Source organism: Prunus avium, chromosome 7 (genome assembly GCF_965620075.1).
Source record: "Prunus avium chromosome 7, drPruAviu1.hap1.1, whole genome shotgun sequence".
Lineage (NCBI taxonomy): Eukaryota > Viridiplantae > Streptophyta > Magnoliopsida > Rosales > Rosaceae > Prunus > Prunus avium.
The window spans coordinates 21,515,755-21,541,059 of record NC_142290.1 but is presented as its reverse complement, the minus strand read 5'-3'; the positions used below and the strand labels follow the sequence as shown (position 1 = coordinate 21,541,059).

General features: G+C 36.6%; 1 protein-coding gene and 1 long non-coding RNA gene across 3 annotated transcripts; both read right to left on the bottom strand.

Moving 5' to 3' along the window:
- Window positions 1–737: 737 nt before the first annotated feature.
- LOC110748789 (TMV resistance protein N) lies at window positions 738–22,779 on the bottom strand. 2 transcript variants are annotated; one of them, XM_088244874.1, is made up of 7 exons: window positions 22,640–22,779; window positions 19,210–19,805; window positions 3,342–4,428; window positions 2,976–3,248; window positions 1,948–2,838; window positions 1,145–1,854; window positions 738–995 (listed from the first exon to the last, which is right to left on the bottom strand). In XM_088244874.1, exons 2-6 carry the CDS (start codon window positions 19,689–19,691, stop codon window positions 1,192–1,194), a joined length of 3,396 nt encoding a protein of 1,131 aa, XP_088101000.1. In that variant the 5' UTR covers window positions 19,692–19,805; window positions 22,640–22,779; the 3' UTR covers window positions 738–995; window positions 1,145–1,191. The 2 variants fall into 2 exon arrangements, with proteins under 2 accessions (XP_088101000.1, XP_088101001.1); XM_088244875.1 differs by having other exon boundaries at window positions 1,173–1,854.
- A 334-nt stretch (window positions 22,780–23,113) lies between these two features.
- LOC148293121 (uncharacterized) lies at window positions 23,114–23,930 on the bottom strand. The gene is made up of 2 exons (XR_015825816.1): window positions 23,526–23,930; window positions 23,114–23,325 (listed from the first exon to the last, which is right to left on the bottom strand). It is a non-coding gene; the product is annotated as an uncharacterized LOC148293121 (long non-coding RNA).
- Window positions 23,931–25,305: the final 1,375 nt, after the last annotated feature.

The following is a 25,305-nucleotide window of genomic DNA, read 5'->3' as shown; positions in this document are numbered from 1 at the left end:
AGATAGAATGACATTCTTACTCATGAGATGAAACAAGGCGTATATAGTTGCCGAAGCATAATGGCTTTTAGCAAAAAGCACCATAATCAGTATGCTTTGCTCTCAAACCACACCATTAAAAATGGTGTGACTTGAGCTAGGAGGAGCTAGGAGGCACCAAAAAGAAGACAATTATGCTTCGTTGCATGTTAACTAAACAAAAGATCATATGAATCAGTGTTTTATTCTACTAAGCCAGAATGTTTTATTCTACTATTGGTTCATGATGCATATTTGTGCTAGAAAGTTATCAAACATTGGGGCGTACGGTGGTTCCAAAAACGGCATTCAAAACATACTTTACTTTTGATTTTTTTCTTTTTAATTAGTACTGAGCTGCTTTGCTTTGTAAGTTCTTCCAACTTTTGTTATAGTGAAGAGTTTTATTAGTTTATCACTCGTATTTATAAAGTATTTTATTAGTGTATCAACGCCAATAATATGTTGTTTCTTCTATAGATCAAACACTAATGACCAAATTAATAAGTTGCGTTTTAAGAAGATATTTCAATATTTTTTTATACAAACGATATTATTATTCTATTTTAATATAATCTAAATTACGGGAAGGGAGATTCGAACTCAGGTGTAAAGTGGGGGAGCACATCCACTCTAGTCAACTTGGCTAAGCCCACGTTTGCAAGAAGATATTTCAATTTAAGAGGTCTAATATAATGTTGAAGTAATGAGACAGGGTAACCACTATTATTGAAAACAGAATTATTATTACTTTTTATACATGAGGTGCATCATAGTCACATAATGTTTAAATTCTTTTATTGTAATTTTTCATTACCATAATACTCGGTGCTTCTAAACAACGTATTAAGAAAGTACGTAGTGAGGCCACTTGCATTGGGAGGAAGGATCATTACTCTTGTTGTCCCAGTTGTGGTGGCTCTCATTGCTGTTGTGGTTCCATTCCATTCGTCTGTTGAAAATCAACAATTTTATCCCTACATACAAATGAAGTAAAGCAAGCCATGAGAGAAAAACTAAGACAAAGAGGAAAAAAAAACAGCCAAGATTACGCAACTGAATGTGTTATGAAAATGTAATTTTGTAATTTGATTAATGAATTCCTAATAGAACAGATTTTATTGACCTTAGATGAAAAAGGTTATCAATAGTACCACTTCCATCCATTAGCTCCTACTTGTTTGTGTAAGAGGGGAATTCTGAATCCACCTCAGAAATGCTGACATTGCTCCGGGTCCGGCCGCTAAATCTTGGGGCAAGCTCTTCCAAGTCTTCCTCGTACACCAGACGAGCCGCACACTGCTTCACTATTACTCCATGGCCAACTCTGGCCGTAATTGAAAATGTAATCTGACCAAATATACCTTGCCACCACTCTGTGCCAGAAGGCAATTTAACCTGATCGCTGATACCCTTCCAAAACTGAGGAAAGTGACGAGGAAAAAAGAGTACCCAAAGGTGATCAGACACAGCTTGGCCCAACTCTGCATTGAAAATCACAAATGGACGCCTACGTGCCGTCGCCTCCTTTCCATTGATGTCCACTTTGCAAGTAATAATATGTGTATAATTATAATCATAATTGGGATACTTCAAAGCATGGTCGCAATTAGGTGATCGTTCCTGGATTGCAAAAGCAATGCACACTGCGAATCCCATCCAGTTTTCAGTAAACCAACCTGGGCGTAGCTCTGCACTTAATGGATACTCCACACTTTGAGGATTGAACCACTCTTCCTCGTTGTATATATATTCAGCAGATTTATGATTGAACCACTCGGGAATTTCATTTCCAGGAACAACAAATTGAAATACTTCTTGAGTAATAGGGACTTCCTGCATCATAAATAAAAAAAAATAAAAAAACGTCAAAACACTTAAGAAGCCAACATATTATTGTGTGTACGAAATAGAGAGCGAGAGAGAGACCCCAACATATTGTTCCAGTAATGTAAATACCAAACTCCTGAAATCGTGCGTCTCCGCAAATTTGAAGCAGTTGATACATTGTATCTGGAACAGCAACTTGCAGTTTTCTGTGGAACCTCTGGCAAATCTTTGTAATGAAATACAGTTTTGAACAACTGGTATTACTCTTTGTGGAACCTCTGGCAATTCTTGAAGCCTCTCGCAATACTCCAAGTTAAGAAATTGAAGTCTAGAAAGCAGAGAGATGACGTTGGGTAGGCTAACAAACTGGTTTCTACTGAGATCTAGGTAGATTAATGTGGACAAGCAGCTAAGGTCATTAGGGACTTCCAAGAGATTGCAATCACTTAGAGTTAGTTGTTTTAAGGAAACCAAACTGGATAGAGAAGGCAGCAACAAAGGCGTGGGAACTCGACTTCTTATTAGAAATCGCTGAAAAAGGGAGAGAACTAGCTGAACAAGGCCGAGCAAATTCCAAAATTTAGGTGATGGTCCTTTACATCCACGAAAGTTAAGTACTGTGAGGCTTTTCAACCGAACAATGGAGGAAGGCAGTTCTCTTATGACAGTTCCACTCACATCAAGCTCCTCCAAGCACTCTGCATTGCCCAACTCATTGGGCAACTTGTCGAGCTTTGAGCAGCCAGAAAGATTAAGTACTTTGACAGATTTTAAGCCATACACACTTCGTGGAAGATACACAAGACTTTTGCAATCCTTCAAGTTTATCTGAGTAATTCTTTCAAGCATTCCAAGGGATGGGTCAACCTTATACAATCGTATACAACCTTCCAGAATCAGATTCTCAAGATTTGGAAAGCCTCTAAAGTCTGGGGTGTTGACAAGATTCAAAGAGTGGCTGAGCTTAATGACTTTCAAATTGTATAAAATCTGTCAAAAGAACACAGCAAAAAAATTAGCTTCAAATTCTATGAAAGGCTGTCAAGTAAGAACATATAAAAGGGGAAAAAAAAAAAAAAAGGCTTCGATGTTTAAAGGTAATAGAAGATAAAGCAGCAATAACATACCTTAACACCCGTCCAAAAAGATTCAATGTGACTATGGCACATGATAAGTTCTAGTAGGTTCTCTGGGTTGAAATGTGACGGGAAATATTTTGAAGGATACCCAGCCCATTCAAGACTTCGTAAATTATCGGAGAGATATTCAAGATCATTAGAGAGGTTCACATTAGCAAGATTGAGAAGTCTCAGTTTCTTCATCCTTGAAAAGCATATAGCGACTGCGTGCACCACTGGCCCAGTTTTGTCCATGGTTATACTTTCTACTGCGTCTGTTCCCTATCAAACATGCATGAATAAAGAATAATGAAGCTCATATAAACTAACATATGAAAAGAACTGAACTCATTCGTAAACTAAGAGTCCCCTTACTGTATTTTTGCTCAACACATGATTGGCCTCTTCATGGCGCCACAACCTGCTGCGATTTCCTGGCTCATCAAGACACTCTCGATTGACTATTTCACGACCCATCTCTTGGAGCAACTGATGCATCCATAGAGTGCCATAGGAATTAGTTAACAGAGATTTCTCAATGAGGACATCTATTCCAATACCTGCACAAAAGCCGCAACTGTCTAGGATTTCTATAACTCGATCTTCTTTCTCCCCGTTAAAGAAACATGCAATGTCTAGGAAAATTTTCTTCTCCTTGTCATCTAGATCATCGTAACTTATTTGAAGTGTCCCCAAAACTGTGTTACAAAGATCTCTTAGTTTACCCAACGCACTGTTCCAAGCACTTACATGTCTTCCACGCAAAAAACTCCCCAAAACTTTAAGAGCTAGTGGAAGACCATCGGTATAACTCACAACACGGCTAGACAAATCAATATAGTTTTTTTCAGGGTGGTCTTTTCCAAAGGCTTTCCAACTAAAAAGCTTAAGAGCGTCATCATGATTTAGACGTTTGACATGAAATCTTCTCTCCACTCCATGTTCAATTAACAAATGCTCATTTCTAGTTGTAATAAGAACTCTACTCCCAGAACCAAACCACTCTTGCTTTCCAGCCAAATAATCTAAATGGTCTGAGTCTGTCACATCATCGAGAATGAGAAGAACCTTTTTGTGACGAAGTAATCTTCTAATCATTGTGGATCCTTCATGAATATCATATATGTCAATCGTTTTCATCGATATCCTTGAAAGAATTTCTCTTTGTTGGGATATTAGACCACCTTTTTTAACATTATCACTGACATTCTCAAGAAATATGCTGAATTCAAATTCAGGAGAGATTCTCTCGCGAACAACTCTGGCAATAGTTGTTTTACCAATCCCACCCATACCCCATATCCCTATAAAGCGAACATCATCGACCCCTGCACCTAACAATAAATCAATTGAGTTCATACTTGAGTCTAATCCAACTGAGTTCTCCACAGAAGTAAACGATGTAGGACGTAATCTTTTCCATATCACATCGATTATATCTTTGATGAGCAAGGTTTCGTACCTATAACATATTAACATCAATATCAGTCATGTTAATTGTGTGGACATAAAGAATCAACATGCAGATATGTTTTCCCTAGATTTTATACAAACACTGAAAAGAAAGGTTGTCAAACCATATACAAAAGGGTTTTTATCACAAATGATCCTGAGGTTTGCCAAATTATCACATTTAATCCTTTATGTTTTTTTTTCTAACATTATTAGTTCTTTATGTTACAGATCACACATCAATTTGGTGCTGCCATTAAGTTCCGTGAAAATTTCTGTTAAATTGATGATGTGATGTGTATGTGGTGCTCACATATCTAATGAGATAATGCCACATGAATCTAAATAAAAAAAAATTTAAAAAAATAATAATTTCACAGTTTTTTTTTTTTTTGGTCAAGGTAATTCATTTCATAAAAAGAAAGGGATTACACAGTCAGAAAAGGAAAAATAAAAACCAGCCCAACACTGATAGATACAAGGCCTCAGCTCAACAGAAATAAAAAAACCACATAAAAGAAAACCCAAAACAAACATCTAGCCCAATACAAACACAAAGGAAGAACCCTAAATCTGAGAAGATCTAATAAAATTTGTTTTTTTTAAAAAGTTGCAGAGCCCCTCGTCTCTCTCTCTCTCTCGTGTTCGGTTCATTTTTACACATGATTTTTCATGTTATTCACCCACTATTTTGAGTTAGTTCTTGACATTTTATAGCTTTTTATAGCTTGTCATGGTGAAGTTGAACCACTAGGTAATTGCATTTCACAACATTCAATTTGCCAACAGAAACTAGGTAGTTGCACACACAACATGCAATTGCATTCACAGTTTACGAAAACCAACTTTCTGTTGTCAATTATGTTCGATTCCAATTCACCCACTATTTTGAGTTAGTTTTAACATTTTATAGCTTTTTACTTCCTTTTTGTGTTTTCTTAGATTTTACCTTGGTTGGGATGAAAATGAGCTAAAAGTGCATTATTAGTCATAAATTCTGTTTTTGTTCATTTTCGTAGGTCAACTTCTTGGCCTGGGATCAACATGCTCTGGTGCTCGGATGAGGTCATGATCTTCATGAGACTTGTTCCAATGGATGTTAACTACAACATATCCAAATTTGAGCTCCATTGGACAAGTATTGCCTATCCAACCAATCCCGCATGTTACCACAGCTCTGGAAATCCGGATTTGGCCAGCTTTTACCTCCTTTGTGTCATCTTAATTTCTTGTTACCATAACTCTTGGTAACAAGGAATTACCTTTGTAAATGAGATATTTTCTGAAGCTTTTGGCATCTTTGTGAAGTCAAGGCTTCATCATGGCAAAGGGGACAAGGGCAAAGGCTTTAACTAAAGTATGAGTTTTATATTATATTGGTGAGCTGGAAATTGATGGGCAATGGAAAGTTAATTGCAATCTGAAGTGGGAGAGGTTTTGAACGTGGGTAGCCAATTCATTCTATCATTCTACACAATTGAGAGCAGATTTTGGAGAGTTTGGAGCTAGGAGAAAGCCAAGGTGCAGCCAAGAAAAGTGGAGAAGAAGACTTCCACCATTGATGATCTTGAAGCTTTCATCATTTTCTGAAAATCTGTAAACTCTTTCTAATTTCATTTTGAGTTTGTATTTGAAATAAGTATGAGCAACTAAACTCTATAGCTAGGGCTTAGGTTGAAGCCCTAAACATGATTACCTTATTGTTTTGATACTTGAGTGTATGAATTTCTAGATATTGTTGATGAATTCCAATTCACCAAATTAATCTATCCTTGATGTGTGTTTTTCCTTGGTTGGCCATCTTTGAAAGCATGCTTCTTGAGATTGTTGGGATTATGTGTATCTTCATGTTATCCTAAGCAATAAATGGATGAAGTAAGAATCATCCATGTGAATTGGTTTCTTGAATACCTAATGTAAACACCATGCTATTAGGATTCTTGTGATGTTCATATTCTCTTTGAACTTAATGGGTTCTCCTTGTAATTGAATCAAAGTACGAACCATACCTAGGTTCGGTTATGGGGAGGGCACAAGTATTGTAGCACGAACCATGCACTTTACGTATATTAGAGAGAATCAATGCATCTTGAGCCACGACCCATGGTCTTGATTGCGAACATTTTCATCAACACATTTAGAGTTCATCACTTGAGTATTCATGAACTTTGGTAGAATTGTTTAGGGTGGATTCCGAAACCCTAGTGTTTGTTACTTGGTACTTTCACATTTTGATAATTCATCTCTGCCTTTCTCATTTAAATTCAAAGTCCATTTACTTTCATGCAATAGAAATAGGTCACTTGAAACAAATCAAAACCCCCCCCCCCCCCTCAATGTGTGTGTGAGTTGTGTGTTCGACACGTGGTGTGTCTTTGTTACTGAAATTTATTTGTTTCCGTAATTGTTTTGGACTTTTGGTCCGCGTGTGTTCTTCCAATTTCTGTGCTGAATCCAACCGTATAAAGAACGTAAATTTTGGACATACGGTTGGAAAGTTATAGGTCAAACACTGGACAGAGGTCGAAACTGGAAAAATAGAGAAACGAATCTGTCCAAATGGTGATAAAAGGGTGATAGAAAGTGCTGTTTGTGTTTTTCTCTAGTTTTCTTGTGTTGTTCCATTTCTGTTACACTTCTTTACTCATTTCTAGTTTCCCTCTTTCATTTGTGCATTTGTGGTGTGTTAAATAAGTGTTCTTTATGTACTCAAATTAGAACTTATAGGAAGCCGACAAGTTCTTCGTGGGATCGACCCCGTACTTACATAATCTATACTTCGATAGATTCGTGCACTTGCGGGTATTTTTAATTGGTTGTTTGCACATTAATTTGTGTCCTCTTAGGAATGCAACAATTTTTGGCGCCGTTGCCGGGGAACTGGCACGGTTGCTTATCTGTTTTGTTTGAGTATGTTTAGAGTACTTAGTTTTATTTTTGTTTATTGATTGTTGTTTCATTTTATCTTGATTTGTTTTTTTTTTCTTTTTCTTACAGGAACATCCGAGGAGTCATCTCCACCATCTCCAATGGCAGCCGCAACTGAAATTGTGGAACTTACTATGTAAGAATACTCCAATAAATTTGTGATGGAGGAAGCAAATGTTTTTGGCTCATTTCATAATGAGTTGCCTATGAATGAATATTTCCGACAAACATACAATCCGGAGTAGAGAAATCATTCAAACTTCTGGTGGACCGACAATCCAAATTTTCAACAAGTGTCATATCAACCATATCAAGGCCAACATAATACTTGTCCACCTTATGGTCAACCCCAATATTATAATCCACCACCACTTAGTCAATCTCACCAACCACCTCAAGGACCAACTTTGGAAGAAATTGTTGCTTCAATGGTTAGAAACACAGATAATTTCATCATGCAGAGGAATGACACTCACATGCAGAGGAATGATACCCACATGCAGAAAATGAATAAGGCCATTGCCAATCTAGAAAATCAAGTGGGGCAAATTGCTATAGCTTTGAGTCAAAGGGAAGTTGGGATGATGCCTAACCAAACAGTGATACCAACCGGGCATGAGCATGTTCAAGCAGTTACCTTGAGAACTGGTAAGGTAATTGGTGAAATTGATGGTTCTAAAAATTTGATTCACAATGTTGATGACATGCAGGTTGAACAAGTGACTGAGCCTAAAGAAAAGGATGAAAGCAACAAAGAGAAAGATAAACAAGCAGCTTCTTCATCCGAATGGATCCCAAAGCATGAACTTGCAAGAAGGGCAAGAAAGGAGAAGGTAAGTCGTGAACCTACTGATGAAGAAATCTTACGTGCTCCTTTTCCTCACAGGTTGATGGGTTCTAAAAAAATTCAACATGCCAAGGACATATTGGAAACTTTCAAGAATGTGCAAACCAACATTCCTCTCTTGGATGCAAACAAGCTCAAGGAATGCGAAACTGTTGCATTAACGGAAGAGGTTTCTGCTGTTTTGCAAAGGAAGCTTCCTCCCAATTTACAAGATCCAGGAAGTTTCACAATTCCTTGTATAATTGATGATAAATTGTTTCAGAAACCTTTAATTGATTTAGGTGCTTCAATTAATCTAATGTCTTATTCTATTTTTGAAGTACTAGAGGAAGACAAGCTGAGCATCCATGTTCCAAGTACCAATCATATGTTCAATGTCATTCCTTCTACTCAAATGAGAAGGCCACCCGATCCTAAATATGTGCCTCCTCCATCTAATCCACGTATTGAAAAGCGCTTAAAATTGCTTTTGAAATCTACTCATGCGCATAAAAAGAAAAGAATACGAAATGGGTTGATTAGATGGCAAAGAGATTTGAAGAAACTTCATGTTCGGCACAAGGAGGCGATTGAGCCAAAACCCCCTACGTGACCATGGTATGTTGGAAGTCCGGCAAAAGACTTTAAACTTAGCGCTTTTTGGGAGGCAACCCAAGGTGAACAGAGAAGTTTGTTGTCGTCCTAATCGCTTCAAAGTGGAGTTTCTCTAGACTCAAACTTTCTTTTATTTTATTTTATTTTTGAGTTAGGGTTACATTTTTCCAACCAAGGTAATTAAGATTTTCTTGTTGTTTCTCTTTGTTTTTTTTCTTACTCTTTCTTTCTTTTATTTGTTTGTGTTTCTTTTTTTTGTTAGTAAGTTTGGGAAGTGGTTTGCTTCATGAATGCACAATCAGAGTTGGGCGTGAATGCTTATTCTATTTCATAACATGTGATTACAAACACATTAATGAAAAGCGTACATAAAATTTCTCAATCACATGTTTCTTTTTGCATTCTGAGCCACCCGAGGCATCTGCTAATTGCCTCTATCTGTTCTTGCTTGTAGGATCTGCAGCAGCTCTACATGATCTTCATTCCTTTTTTGCAGCATCTCTACATGCTGATTGGCACTGTAGAGCCGCTTCTGCAGGTCCGCCACCAGAGCTTTCAGGGCCGCCACCTCTTCACTCAGTGCCCCGCACTCTCGTGTTCTCGCCAGTAGGCGCATGCCCAAATTTGTGGCCGAGACCGCGTTGAGCACGGTTAGATTGTGGGACTCGTCCACTGCCATCTGGTCAGACCTCTGCGCCACATGCAGGTGATCTGCAACTGTCAGTCTGCTGACAGTCATGCCCTCCGGCATTACTGCCCTTCGCGGCACCACCTCAGAGAAGTTTGAGGCCGAGCCATGGTGGTATGAGGAGTTTGGGAAGATAGGGTTTGGAGGAGCCCTTATCTGGGAATTTGGTGGTGCTAGTGACAGCTCAAGGTTGAGATCATCAAGGTGAGTACATGTGGATGCCATTGTTTTGTTTTTGGATGTTTTTGATGGTTTTCCTTGAGTTTGCAGAAAGAATTGCAGGGTACTCTTCCGCTTGCAGAGGCGTGGCTTAAATAGACATATGCAGATGAGAGGGAGAGCCAACGCCATTTCGGATTTCCGGGGCATGCTCGACCTAATCGCTTCAAGGGGGAGCACATTAACTTTCACTTTACTTTTCTTTTTTCCGTGTTTTTCTAGTGTTTTGTGTTTTTGCCTTTCCCTTTCGGCTATCACCTTTGTCTTATTTTAGTTAGGGAAGTGTGTTTACCCTTTCGGCTGTCGTCTTTGTTTTGTTTGGGAAGTGTGCTTCTTTTTCTTTTGCAACTTCATTTCTTTTATTTCTGAAAAAAACAAAAAAACAAAAAAAACAAAAAAACAAAAACAAAACAAAACAAAAAAAAAACAAACAAACAAACAAACAAACAAATACACGGAAAGGGCAAAGACAACCAGGCACACCACTAATACATTAGAAATTATTCTTTCACAGTGCTCGGTGTCTCGGCCATTGGACCTTTGAGTTTAGCCCTATGGCTATCCTCTTCCGGGGCTTCACGCACAGCCTCTTGGGGCTCATCACTCGAGCTCCCAAAGATCGCACTCTTAGCTTGAGCATACCTACTCTCGCGATCGGTTTTCTTGCGTTTACCCGGTTGGTCCAGGTCCTCCAGCTGCTTTCTCATGTCATGGGCGTAAACACTTACCATCTTTGAGAGATTTTGGTTCTCTTCCCGCAACGCCTCTAGCTGGTGTCGATTCACCTCCACTATCCTTGCCCTTTCCCTTTTTAAACTTTTAATAATACTCTGGCACTCTTCCACCATACTTTGCTCCACCGCCAACTGACCTCTTAGCACCTCCACTTCATGGGACTTCGCAAGTAGGCGATGACCCACACTTGCGACTGTTGCGGTGCTTTGCACGCTTAGTGCCAGAGCATCGCTCACGACCCGGTTGTCATCCCTTGATCCCAGCACCCGTATATCCTTGGGAGTTACTAGATTTCTAGCAACTCCAAGGGCAACATCGTTGTCCAGCAGTATCGAGTCATTCACTGTCACGTGCCCTCGTGCAGAGGCAAAGTAGGGCATCCACACTGGTGCCACTGCTTGGCCCCGAGTCTGAGTCGGTGGAGCTAGGTTGAGATCCAGCGAGAATGGGTAGGAAGAAGCCATTTGAACTTTCTTTTCTTTTGTTCTTTCTTTTCTCTGTTGTGTGTTTCTGCGTTTGTGTGTTTTTCCCCAACTCTTTCTCTTCTTCTTTTATAGAGTTAGTTTCTACGTAACCCTAGACACGGCGCTTCTGCGTTTTGCGCGGCCCTTACGGCCTATCCCCTTAGGTCACCTCACCTGGTCCCCAACCCCTTTAATTACAGTTCTGCCTTTCAGCACTTTTGAGAAACAAAAGTCGTCACACCTTCCTATGAAGCCAATAATTCTGGCTTGGGACCGAGAGAGAGACCGCTGCTTGTCGACACGTCTCTCACTTTGTTTCCCGTGACTCACAGGTGCCGAGACTTCAGGGCCCACTTTTTTCTATTTTACTGAGTCCTCGCTCTTTGTGCTTCTGACTTGGTTTCTCTGTTTTTTTTACTTTCTTCGCTTTTGGGCTTTCGTTTGGGTTGGGCTTTCATTTGGTTTGTGCATTTCATTGGGTTGGATTTCTGCATGTGTAAGATTGTTGTTAGGGCTTACTGTTTGGTTTTGTTTGGTGTTGTTTTGTTTTGTTTTGTTTTGCAACCGTGTTGTAGTTGTTTTTCTTTTTTGTTTTTGTATTTACTTGCTCTTTCCCTTTATTTCTTGTTATAACGTTGTTGATGCCTAAATTCTTTAACATTGAGGACAATGTTTGTTTCTAAGTTTGGGAAGGGATCGCAAGTCTTTTTCGTTTCACTTAAATTCTTACTTTCTTTTATTTTGTTTTCTTTTCTGTTTTGAGTCTTTTTTGTTCTTAAGTCACTTTCCGGACATATATGATGAGATTGTGATGAATGTTTAAATGACTTGATTGAAAATGCTTTAAATAAAAAATAATAATAATTTGTTATTCACTAAATGACATCGTTCTAGCATGATATGTTTGAAACCCTCTACGCACTTGCCATTTGTTTCATAATTCTCTAGTTGAGGGACTTGCATGATCCAAAGAATTGTATCAAGCATGAATTAGACTTGTATAACCATATAATGTGAGCTTTGAGCCTTGTGCTTCAATTCATGAGTGTTATACACATATTCTTACTTTTCTTGTCATCTAAGTTGTTGTTTGATCTCATTATTCATTGATTTGGTTGAGCACTTAAAAGTCACTCATTCTTGTGCAATTTGATTACATGACATTTGAGAAATGATATTAAGGCCCTCTTTGGACCGTTTGTGCCTTTCAAGCTAACCTTATGCATGCTTAAGCATGATTTTCCATTGTAACCACTTTGAGCCTACATGTATGCCTTTTCTTTCAAGTAACCAATTATTACTTCTAGCCTTAGCCTGAAAAACAAGAATTTACCTTTCTAAGGAACTAGTGAGCTTTAATTTAGATGTGTTTTTCATGCTAAGTTTGGGAAGGGTTATTACATTTCGACCAAAAAAAAAAAAAAAAAAAAAAAGAGAAGAATACTTCACTCAAAGGGTGAAAGAAAAGAGAAAAGTTGTGGTTAAGTGGCAATGGTCTCAAATTCAATTCCATGTTTCTTGGTTGTTCGAATGGAAGGAAGGAGTGTGAATCGTAATTAGTGGAGGTATAAGGCTTTGTGGTCTATTTGATCACCTAAAAAAAAAAAAAAAAAAAAGAGTGAAAATCTCAAGCGTGATGTTTCAAAGTCTTTTAGTCAACGATTGTATGCTCTTACATTGTGAGTTCCTTGGACTTTGTTGTATCCATATCCTTCATTTCTTACTCACCTTACACCCTTAGCCCCATTACAACCTATAATAAAGACCTAAATTGATCCTAAATGTCATGTGGTTGAATTGCACACATTTTTCAGCTTTGAAGTGTTTAGCATCCTTCTTGAGATCATATTCATGCATGTTTTTCATCTTGCTAATTGTGAGTTAAGTTCCGTATGGTTTAACTCTATTCTCATATTTATTATTGAGTGATGCATTGTAACCCTCTTCCGAGTGATTCATTTGTGAGAGGACAATTTTGGTGAGATTTGAAGTTACATTTGTGCTTGGTATGATTTTTGAAGTTGTGTGAAAACTGAAATTGGAGAATGAGTTCCATTTGGCCATCACACTACTACACTTAAGCATGTTGTGTTCTGAACCTTGCTGCCTTGTGAATAACGTCTAAACTGAGTTTTTCTTGGGAAACTTTTAAGTCATTTGCATAAGTCGCTCTCTCTTTGGAAAGTGTTCGGAAAGTTTAGTTTCGAGTCTTGTTTTAGTTTCTGTTTTGCTCGAGGACTAGCAAAAGATAAGTTTGGGAAGTTTGTTCGGTTCATTTTTACACATGATTTTTCATGTTATTCACCCACTATTTTGAGTTAGTTCTTGACATTTTATAGCTTTTTATAGCTTGTCATGGTGAAGTTGAACCACTAGGTAATTGCATTTCACAACATTCAATTTGCCAACAGAAACTAGGTAGTTGCACACACAACATGAAATTGCATTCACAGTTTGCGAAAACCAACTTTCTGTTGTCAATTATGTTCGATTCCAATTCACCCACTATTTTGAGTTAGTTTTAACATTTTATAGCTTTTTACTTCCTTTTTGTGTTTTCTTAGATTTTACCTTGGTTGTGATGAAAATGAGCTAAAAGTGCATTATTAGTCATAAATTCTGTTTTTGTTCATTTTCGTAGGTCAACTTCTTGGCCTGGGATCAACATGCTCTGGTGCTCGGATGAGGTCATGATCTTCATGAGACTTGTTCCAATGGATGTTAACTACAACATATCCAAATTTGAGCTCCATTGAACAAGTATTGCCTATCCAACCAATCCAGCATGTTACCACAGCTCTGGAAATCCGGATTTGGCCAGCTTTTACCTCCTTTGTGTCATCTTAATTTCTTGTTACCATAACTCTTGGTAACAAGGAATTACCTTTGTAAATGAGATATTTTCTGAAGCTTTTGGCATCTTTGTGAAGTCAAGGCTTCATCATGGCAAAGGGGACAAGGGCAAAGGCTTTAACTAAAGTATGAGTTTTATATTATATTGGTGAGCTGGAAATTGATGGGCAATGGAAAGTTAATTGCAATCTGAAGTGGGAGAGGTTTTGAACGTGGGTAGCCAATTCATTCTATCATTCTACACAATTGAGAGCAGATTTTGGAGAGTTTGGAGCTAGGAGAAAGCCAAGGTGCAGCCAAGAAAAGTGGAGAAGAAGACTTCCACCATTGATGATCTTGAAGCTTTCATCATTTTCTGAAAATCTGTAAACTCTTTCTAATTTCATTTTGAGTTTGTATTTGAAATAAGTATGAGCAACTAAACTCTATAGCTAGGGCTTAGGTTGAAGCCCTAAACATGATTACCTTATTGTTTTGATACTTGAGTGTATGAATTTCTAGATATTGTTGATGAATTCCAATTCACCAAATTAATCTATCCTTGATGTGTGTTTTTCCTTGGTTGGCCATCTTTGAAAGCATGCTTCTTGAGATTGTTGGGATTATGTGTATCTTCATGTTATCCTAAGCAATAAATGGATGAAGTAAGAATCATCCATGTGAATTGGTTTCTTGAATACCTAATGTAAACACCATGCTATTAGGATTCTTGTGATGTTCATATTCTCTTTGAACTTAATGGGTTCTCCTTGTAATTGAATCAAAGTACGAACCATACCTAGGTTCGGTTATGGGGAGGGCACAAGTATTGTAGCACGAACCATGCACTTTACGTATATTAGAGAGAATCAATGCGTCTTGAGCCACGACCCATGGTCTTGATTGCGAACATTTTCATCAACACATTTAGAGTTCATCACTTGAGTATTCATGAACTTTGGTAGAATTGTTTAGGGTGGATTCCGAAACCCTAGTGTTTGTTACTTGGTACTTTCACATTTTGATAATTCATCTCTGCCTTTCTCATTTAAATTCAAAGTCCATTTACTTTCATGCAATAGAAATAGGTCACTTGAAACAAATCAAAACCCCCCCCCCCCCCCCTCAATGTGTGTGTGAGTTGTGTGTTCGACACGTGGTGTGTCTTTGTTACTGAAATTTATTTGTTTCCGTAATTGTTTTGGACTTTTGGTCCGCGTGTGTTCTTCCAATTTCTGTGCTGAATCCAACCGTATAAAGAACGTAAATTTTGGACATACGGTTGGAAAGTTATAGGTCAAACACTGGACAGAGGTCGAAACTGGAAAAATAGAGAAACGAATCTGTCCAAATGGTGATAAAAGGGTGATAGAAAGTGCTGTTTGTGTTTTTCTCTAGTTTTCTTGTGTTGTTCCATTTCTTTTACACTTCTTTACTCATTTCTAGTTTCCCTCTTTCATTTGTGCATTTGTGGTGTGTTAAATAAGTGTTCTTTATGTACTCAAATTAGAACTTATAGGAAGCCGACAAGTTCTTCGTGGGATCGACCCCGTACTTACATAATCTATACTTCGATAGATTCGTGCACTTGCGGGTATTTTTAATTGGTTGTTTGCACATTAATTTGTGTCCTCTTAGGAATGCAACATCTCGCTCTCTCCACCCTCTGCCCCCTCTCTCTCCCCCGCTGTGTCTCTCTCCACCAAAATCCATCTCAATAAATAAAAATCCCACATACCCCCCTCATCCTCTCCTAAAGTAGTTTGTAATCCAACAAAACACTCTCATTCCCCATCCTCCTCTGTGTCTCTCACTCTGCCTGAAACCATTGAAACAATCGCAACCCAAATGAGATTTAAATACTAGAAACAGTCCACAGAGGAAAAAAAGAGAGAGAAGATGGGGTTGGGCGTTGGTTGCGGATGGAGATGGGGGCGATCGGGTTGTGGGCAAGAAAAGAACTAAGTTACACGGAGAGAGAGAGAGAGAGAGAGAGAGAGAGAGAGAGGGCAGAGGGGAAGAGAGCTGCAACTTTAAAAAGACCAATTTTAAATATTTTTTTAGATTTTAAATGTGAAACTATTTTTTAAAAATAATTTTATGTATTTAGTGCCTATTTGGGATTTGATTATTTGGGCTAAAAAGTGATTTCTGATAAAGTTTTTGAAGTTTAACCCGTTTGGTAAAAGACGAAATAATCACTTTTGGGAGAAAATAGCTGTCGATGACCGTGATTTTGGAAAGCAGCTCAAGGGCTGATTTTATTTTAGCTTTCGCACAAAGCAAAACACGGAACCGGTGGTGTTTAATGAATTCTAAGGACAAGAGCGTGTCTAGTGGAGTTGGCTCCAGCGCATGTTCACTTGTTGGAAGCGCCAGAGTTCGATTCTCGCTGAAGTCAGTCCATTTGGCTTTTTATCGTCAACTTTCGACAAAAAAAAAAAAATGAATTCTAAGGAAGTGCCTATAATATCCTTGTTAACTTTCATAATTTACATGATATATCCCTCATCTTCTTCTAGACCAGCACGTTACTCATCTTCTTCCCACATAGACCATCTCACAACGTTTCAAAAGTGAAAACCTCTCAGACCTTACTTTCTCAACTTCCTTAAATCCTCCAATAAACATTTTGATAAAGCAACCCATTCCAACTCCTCCCATTTTCATTGACAAAGCATTATTGCACACAACAAATTGAAATCTTTGAATAATTTGATAGAGCAATAGAGGGAGAGTGGATTATTTTTAGATGTTGTAGTCAGCTATGCTGGTCTGGAGAGCAAAGATCAACATATGCTGGTCTGGCAGAATACTCTCCTTGTATTGGATCTTGGCTTTGACATTGTAGACTGTGTGAGAGCTTTTCAGGGTGTTGATTCTTAAGATCAAGGTGGATCTGTCTGTGGGAGGGTGGGTCGAGGTGAGGCTGGGAGGGAGAGGGGTGCATAGAGGGTTCTGTTTTACTTTTTTTAAAATGTTATTGTTTTAGGGTATCTCTCAACAAAAAAAGTTTACCAAACCCCAAATTGCTTTCTTTCACAGCTGATTTATCTCACAGCAAATCTGACAGTGATTATTTTCACAGCACAGCAATGCCAAACTGGCCCTTAGATTAATGTGGCATTATCTCTATATAAAAATAGTAATTTTGACGGAATCTAACAGTAAGAACCAAAATGATATGTGAGGTGTAATATAAAAGATCAATAATGTAAAAAAAAAACACATAAAAAATCAAAAATGATATTTCACAAACTTCAATGACCATTTGTAATAAAAAGTAAAAACTCTATATAAAAATAATCTTGGCTTAAGGTCGAAAAAGCAGCAGGTATATTATTCATTGCATGTGCCCAAATCCAATTATGCAACAGCCTAACATTATCCAAAGTAAGAGCGCAAAAGAAAATCACCAAACTAGTCATACTGATTTGCATGTGATCAATTTTAGTTTAAAAAAAATCTTGTTTAAAAAGTTGTTTGGTTAACAATTTCAATTTTATGTGAAACTTAGAAATTGAAAAAAAAAAAAAAAAATCAGTCAAATGGTGAATTAGATATCATAGAATTAAAGTGCAAGTTACAAAGAGTTCATAGTATTTTTCGCTGAAATTTTTGAAGTTAGGATGTTTTTTTTTCTTAATTTTTTATTGGAGGTCCTTAGGCTTGGATGTCCTGAGCCGAATGCAAGAGTCGATGGGTCCGATCCAATTCAGGAGGTCTCAAATATCAAGTATTAGTAATTGGAGTGTAATGCATGTGTGGTGATGTAAAATTTGTGAATAAAACATGAGGACAAAAAAAAAGGAAAATAAAAACTAAAAACTGAAAAACTTTCGAGTTAAAAAAAAAATAAGGGTATATACTTCTAAAAACTAAATTTCACTTTTTTGAAACAGAAATGAAATCTGCTTCCAAACATATTTTCAGTTTTCAATAAAACTGAAAATTAAATGGGTATCACGCAACCCCTTATAGCTAATGAATCTAGCATAAATAAAAAAAATCCCAAATCCTAACCCTTCACTAATTTCACCCCTTGGCTGCAAACCCTAAACTTAATTTAATTTTGATCTTCCACTTAATTTAATTGATATCTCAACCATTTGTCTAATTAAACTCTGTGTGTATTTGAAGAACATTAAACAATTGTCCTCGAATTTAAATTTTTGCGATAAAATTTATAGTAATGCTACTTGGACTTCTTTTTTTTTGTTTTGCAAAAGTTATGAAGGGAGAGAGGGGAAAACTCACACAAGCGGGTACCGGCTTAATGCTATTTGGACACTTTTTCTTTTTATGCCAAAGTTAGGAAGGGAAAATGGGTAAAATGGGTAAAATTGACACGTGTTAATATATTTTATTAATTTTGATCTTTTAATTATGAAAAATAATTACTAACATTTTGTTTCTTTCTTATAATAATCATTTTATAAATAAATAAATAAAAGAGAGTTAATTATGGTTATACTCATAGACACGGTGTCAAGTCTTCGAGAAAGGTGGAGTAACTAATGTGTATTTTTTGTTGTCTAAGACATTTTTCATAATTAATATGTATTTGTAATCTTCATGTGTTTTCTATTTTTAATTTTAATTACTAAAATGAAAAATGGAAAAAAAAGGGCAGAGGTGGAGGTAATTACTACCACATTGTAATTGGGTTTTGAATTTTGAATTTTCTTTTAATTTCTTTACTTAAACTAGCCTCTCCACATACGCTTCCGCGTCTGTGAGAGGCTTTTTATAAAAAAAATTAAATTTATTTTAGAATTAAAAAAGATAATGGGTAATTGGGTTCCATAAAAATAGGATCCATTATTTGATTTTTCTTTTAATTAAAATTTTTTTTAATATGAAAAGGTGTGAATTTACCATATTATCCTCATTTTATTAATAATTTTAATTCTTAATGTTTGCATTAACCAATGGCCTTTTCTGGTATTTTGAATGTTTTACCATTCTCTGCCTTTTGCTTTATATATATAGATGATAAGTATTTCACCATTTTACCCTTAGAATGTTAAATAGATAACTTTTAGCAATTTAGTGAATCAAGGGTATATTTTGGATTTGTGAATGTTTTACCATTATTCTATGTTTCTCCCTTCATATATACTAAGCCCCTTGGAGTACGTTTTTATATTTTTTTATATTTTTTTTTAGAATTAAAAAAGATAATGGGTAGTTGTGTTCCATAAAAATAGGACTCATTATCTAATTTTGTTTATAATTTTAAAATTTTAAAAATAGGATCCATATTATCCTTATTTTATTAATAATTTCAATTTTTAATGTTTGAATTAACGAAAAGCATTTTTTGATATTTTGAATGTTTCACCATTCTTTGCCTTTTGCTTTATATATAGATGTAAATATAGATATAGATATAGATATAGATAAATCATCATATAAAAACACAGCTACTCTAAAACCTTTTAAGAAACTTTCCTTGGGAAAATAATAAAAGTGAATGTATACCAGTCCTTAGCCTTCCACCCAGAGAAATCTGCCACTTTCGCCAACGCATCTCTCCACTCTTGCACCTTCGTTTTTTCATCATAACTAAATCTTTCTTCCAGTTGTGTAAAGGCTTTCTCAAAACACCCCGTTTGTTTTCGTACATGAGATGGATCAACATAATAGAAAATTGGTAGCACTGCTTCTCTTGCTTCCATGAATTTAAGAATGTGTAGAAGTTCATCCAAGCACCATGTTGAGGATGCATAATTTTGTGAGAGGACAATAAGCGCAAACCTTGAACCTTCAATCGCAGCAATCAGTTCTCGAGAAATAGCTTTTCCCTTCGAAATTTTAGGCTCATCCCTGAAAGTTATGATTCCTTGAGCTCTCAATGTTTCATATAAGTGGTCTGTAAAGCCCTTCCGAGTGTCATCACCTCTAAAACTGAGAAAGACATCATATTTCCATTGAGGTGTTGTAGATGTTCTTCGTGTGTACATATCGCCACTAGAATGAACTTAATTACTTAGCTGTGGCAATTTCCTGAAGATTGTGATCAAATCCACTGCGAGAAAGCCCAAAAGTTTTGATCATTTAACAAGTCCTTTTTTCGACTGCAGAAAATAGTAGAAACGTTAAAATTAATGCACACTTGTGTCTTGAATAATATAGAAAATCTAGAATAATGGAGAATGAGCAAACTAACTTAACAAAGTCGGTGAATCCAAAATATCATGATATCAAAGTATGCTTTAGTATAAAATAATCAAAGTGATGTAATATAATAAACTAACCGACTAAGCTATGTTGGTTAGAACTCTCCTATATATAGGCAGAGGTGACGTTGAGTAGGAGCAAGGTGAGCAACAGATCAAGGTCTCACTTTGATGGGGCCCCACAATTAATATTAATACAAATTTAGTTATATACTCAATCTTAGACATGGTCTTATAAAGCAACACTATAACATTTAAAAACTATAAACACATCCAAAAAAAACCCAAAAATCGACATCTCTATATTTTTTAATTTAATTAATAAAATGAAATACCTTTATTACCCTTTTAACATTAAATTGGAATTCTAATCCATTCATCTAGAGTTGAAGCCAGAGCATAGCTCATTTCACAAGCTCCAGTCTCTCATCTTCATCTTCAACCCTAATTTTCAGTTTTTGTTCTTCCATTTCTTTTTTTGAAATCATTTTTCTCTTTGGACTTTTCAGATTGTGCAGATGTCTATGTCATAGCCAACAATGGAGAGGAGACATAGACATCTCCATTGTCGAGTCCGTGTCGTTGTGCAAATGTCTATGTCTCCTCTCCATTGTAGCCGTTTGGTTTGGACTTGGGATTTTTGATCTTTTGCTTCAATTATGTGTTTCTCTTTAGATTTTAGTTGATTTGAGGAATGTATTTTAAGCTTTGATGATCTATTTATCTTTTGTTACTATTTAAGTTATGGATCACATATTTTTGTTTAATAATGTATTTCTATGACAGAGTATTAACAAGATAGTTCTATGACAGTGTATTAACAATGTACTTCTATGATATAATAGTATTAACAAGATAGTTCTATGACATAGTATTAACAATGTACTTCTATGACAAAGTATTAACAATGTAGTTCTATGAAGAGCCCCTACTTGGTTTTCGTGAATTTTTTTTAATAAATTGTTTGGGTTTTTTAAAAAACTCTGGGCTGGGCTTGTTTTGGGTTTATTTTGAGTTTTTTGTGTTGGATTTTTTTTTTAAAGTTAATCAGTGGTAATCATGTAATTTATAGGAATTTCAACACCCATTTTTTATGTAGTAAATGGGTTTTGAGTGTATTTCTAAAGTGCATTCCATGTAGGCATTTAAAAAATAATAATAATTTCAGCCCTTATTTTAAGTATAATATTAATTTACATTTAAGAAACTAGGGTAGCCTATAGCCTTATAATAGTATTGGTTTAATAAAATTAATATTGACTTTTTATTTTTGAGACTGACTTACAAAAGGAAAAGTGGGCCCCATATAATAATATTATTCTAATAATAATGTTAATTTTCCTATTCCTATTTAATATTGGTTTTCTTATTCCTATTAAATTTTTTTAAATATTTTTTATCTAATGATAATTAGTAATTTAATAATCACACAATTTTGATTATAGAGTGAAAACTTTATTTTAGGAGGCTCTCTTGTTGTTTTGGCACAAGGCCCCTAAAATTTCAGAGATGTTGTATATAGGCTTGTTGGCTTGATAAATATGTAAGCTGAAAACTACCAGCTGTCCTATATCCCATCTTCCTCTTCTGAGCTTTTGGCTGTGCTGCCACCTCTAATGTGGCTTTTACTTTCCTTTTATGTCGTTTTTTTGTGTGCGCTTTTTCTATTTTGTTTGTCTTGCTGTTGCCCCAGATCTCCTCAATCTCTTCTCTCCCACTACTCTATAGCCATTTCACCTATTTCTCCCTCTTCTCCTCTCATCCACTCACCCCTCTTCAGCCCATTTCTCTTTCCCTCCCATGAACTCTTTAACCCTAAACCCCTTCCTTTTTCCTAGGATTGCTTGGTTATCTCTTGATTTGTTGCTGATGTTCATCTCCTAACCCATCCTCAGATATGAGCTTTTGCTCTAGATGAGTGGGCTTTGTAGTTTAATGGTCAATTTAGACCAATTCATGGATCGTTTGAGCTTGATGCATGGTGGTGGCTTGCTTCCCCAAATCCACGCTCTTCAGATCTCCTTTGTTGGTTCTCATGAACCTTCCTCTACTGGCGGCGACGACAGATTAGGTGGCAAAGGCGGCTGCTTGGTTTTTGAGTGTGATTTTGTTTTATTGTTCTGTTTGTTGTATTAGGCTTGTTTCGTATTTTCTTTTGTTGTGTGCGGCTACTTCAAAGTAAGTTCATGTTGCTTCATATAGGAACAAAAATTAAAATCCCAATCTTTTTTTATTTGGGTAAAAGTCTACTTCCTATTTAATAAAGGAGATTTTTTGAAACTTTATTTGATGGGCTGCTTTTATTTTTTATTTATTAATATATTGATGGACACTAGATTTCACTTTTAAAAAAACAAAGCTATTATTAAGTTGAAAAAGTTAATAGAATCTGATTATTATCTAGAAATGTCCACAACCTTCGATCAAGTGGTGATTATTATATATACTTAATTTGGAAAAAGAAACACATCTTTTTCTTCATTGTGAGGGGGTCACAAGCAAAATTATCATATATACTTCCTAAAATCTGTAGGAATAAAGGACCAAACATCAAATATTGTCAAACTTTTGGGAGGGCCCAGGCCCCTTCAGGCCTTCAAATACCTCCGCCACTGGGGATGACAATTAAGAATGTTTATAAAACAAAACCCTTACAATCTAGGCATTGCGGGAGAGATGAAAAATGGCTTACTTGACATGCATGTATGTAAAAATAGGGCCACAAAGATTACCTGGTTTTACGTAGCAGAGATTAGACCGGTCGAAGGATGACTTCTGAGAAAACTAGGTTGAACAACCCCTAGCTATCTACCTTATCCCCAGATTCAATGAGGCTCCTAATTTTTCAGAGGTTTTTTTAATGCTTTTTCTGTGCTCCTAATTGTCTGTTTTCTTAGTGGGAAAGTGGCTAGCGGCCATATATATCAGCGTTTTTGGTCCAAGTCTATGACAATTACTTTTGTTGCTTTGTCAAAACATTCACACCTAGCGTGTATTTTGGGGAAGTATTTCTACAGTCTTTCTCAAAGAATTGTATATAACCAAAACCAGTGAATTTTTTAACAATAAAAAAATTATGTATTAACACACTATACAATATGGTGATTTGTTTTAAGTCTTGGTGACGGAGTCATTTATTATTAAATTACTTATAATTAACTGCTTACGAATACGAAGAGAGAGACAAATCAGAAGAAAAAAGAAAAAGGCAAAACAATAGTCGTAGTCCCTGTGGTTTCCAACTTTTACCACTAAGGTCCCTGTGGTTTCAATTTCGTCACTTTTGCCACTGTGGTTTAAGAATCCAAGCAATTCGAGGACACTTCTCAATTTCCGTCAGATTCCTTTTAGTTCTGTTAGGGCATCAGCTATTGCCGTTAGTTATTAAATAAGTGGAGGGGCATTAAGGTAAAATCCCCTGTAATTACAAAAACAGTAAAATATTAATAATATTAATAATAACAAAAATAATAAAAAATAAAAAATGAAGAGCCTTGCATTGCTCTATAGTAAGTTGCAGAGTGAGTGACTGCGTCTTCTCTGAGAAGCCAGCACCCAAAAATATTCAGAGAAAAAGAAAAGCTTTGAGAGAGCTCAGATTGTAGTAGAATACAATACAAGATTCAATAATTGCCTACTTCTCCAAGCCAAAGCCATCATTTTTGCTATTTGGATGCTGAACCTCATACTGGTCATCATCACCACACCAACTCCATACTTTTTCCATTAAAGCTTTCACGCCATTTCCCATGAGAAATTTGTAGCTTCCTCTCACGGAAAAGTGTTTTCTCCAACCTCTTCTTCCCTAAAAGCTCAACCTTTCTCTCTGCTATAAAACCCACAACACAAAGCCCTCTTCTTTCACACCAAAGCCTTTTCTCAACCAATCATCCTCTCTCTCTCTCACTCCTTCTCAGCCAGAAAACCACAGAACCTAGAAAAACGAATTAAACCAGAAAACCCAGAAAAAAGAATTAATCAAACCCAGAAAAACAAAATAATTAAAGAAATAAATTAACGAAACCCAGATTTGGAACCGAACTTAAAAAGTCAATTACAACTGGATTTTAACTTGAAATCCAAATTTAAAACAAAAACAAAAGAAATTGATTAACTCCGGTAAATTGAAGTGTTTTGGTGAGAGTTTGGGAGAGAGATTGGCTGGGTTGGTGGGGTGTGGGAGGGGGCACTCGTTGCTGGACGAAGAGTTTCGATTTGACCGTAATGCCCCTCCATGTGAGGGGGACGTGCTGATGCCCTAACAGAACTAACATAAATCTGACGGAAATTGAGAAGTGTCCTTGAATTGCTTGGATTCTTAAACCACAGTGGCAAAAGTGACGAAATTGAAACCACAGGGACCTTAGTGGTAAAAGTTGGAAACCACAAGGACTACAAGTGTCGTTTTGCCAAAGAAAAATATGCTACAACCAACCCAATAACATATCAGAGACTTCTTAGTTGCAAAAGAAAAGTCTGCAGCATATTTTGTCTTTTTTTCTTCTTCTCGTTATTTGTCAAAGACTTCTTATTAGTACTAACCAACCAAAACAACAGGACTTTTATAGTAACCTTCACTTCACGAAGAAGGTGAAGAATGAAGGGCTGGCCCCCGGGGAAACGTTCTCATGCAAGACAAAGCCCTCGCAGATAATGGGTTGATAGAATTATCTATTACAAAATATAGGAACATAGCTAGGTTATGTTAAAACAAAACATAGGACCAAGGGGCTCGTAGGTTATGCTAATTGTTGACGCCAAAAAGTGGTCTTTTAACTTTGAGGGTCAACTTAGTAATTTTATGCCTTCGGTATCCTCGATGCCTCGGTAGTCTGTGTAATCTGCAATATGAGCAAACGCACGGTAAGACCTAGGGCACCGGTGTGGTACCGGCCGAAGGCTCTCCGATGCTTAAGTAAGTTCGGGAATAGAAAGTTCAACTGACAGATCAATAGGCTTGTATGCCGTAAGTTCTGATTACCTCTATTTTGGGATAGTTGGCCTCCTTTTATAGGTCTTGGGAGGTGTGCATTTGTTGATAATTTCGATGTGGGACTGTAGACGTCGCTTGGGGGCGCGCCACGTGTCCCAGAAGAGGGCGTTGCCTGTTGCGTAGATTCAGCTGCACCAAAATGGATTAAGCTGCATCCTCAACTTGTGATACTCGCAAGTGCACGAGCCGTTTGGTAGTATAGCATATGTAAGTGCGAGGTCGATCCCACGAGGATTGGTGATTGAATGATCCAATTCATTTTCCCTACACAAAAAAAAGAAATGAAAAAGAAAGGAAATAAATAAAACAAGGAAGAAAGAAAATAACTAACTCAAGTAGATAAGTTCCCAAGTTCAATTAGATTAATGGATTGATTCTAGCTAAAGTATGATTAAGCCATGGTGT

Coding starts and splice junctions, on each gene's coding strand:
- LOC110748789 (XM_088244874.1), bottom strand. CDS start 19,691: ATGTACACACGAAGAACATCTACAACACCTCAATGGAAATATGATGTC. Junction 3,249..3,341: donor ATGTGTTGAGCAAAAATACA/GTAAGGGGACTC, acceptor CATGTTTGATAG/GGAACAGACGCAGTAGAAAG. Junction 1,855..1,947: donor TACTGGAACAATATGTTGGG/GTCTCTCTCTCG, acceptor TTTATGATGCAG/GAAGTCCCTATTACTCAAGA.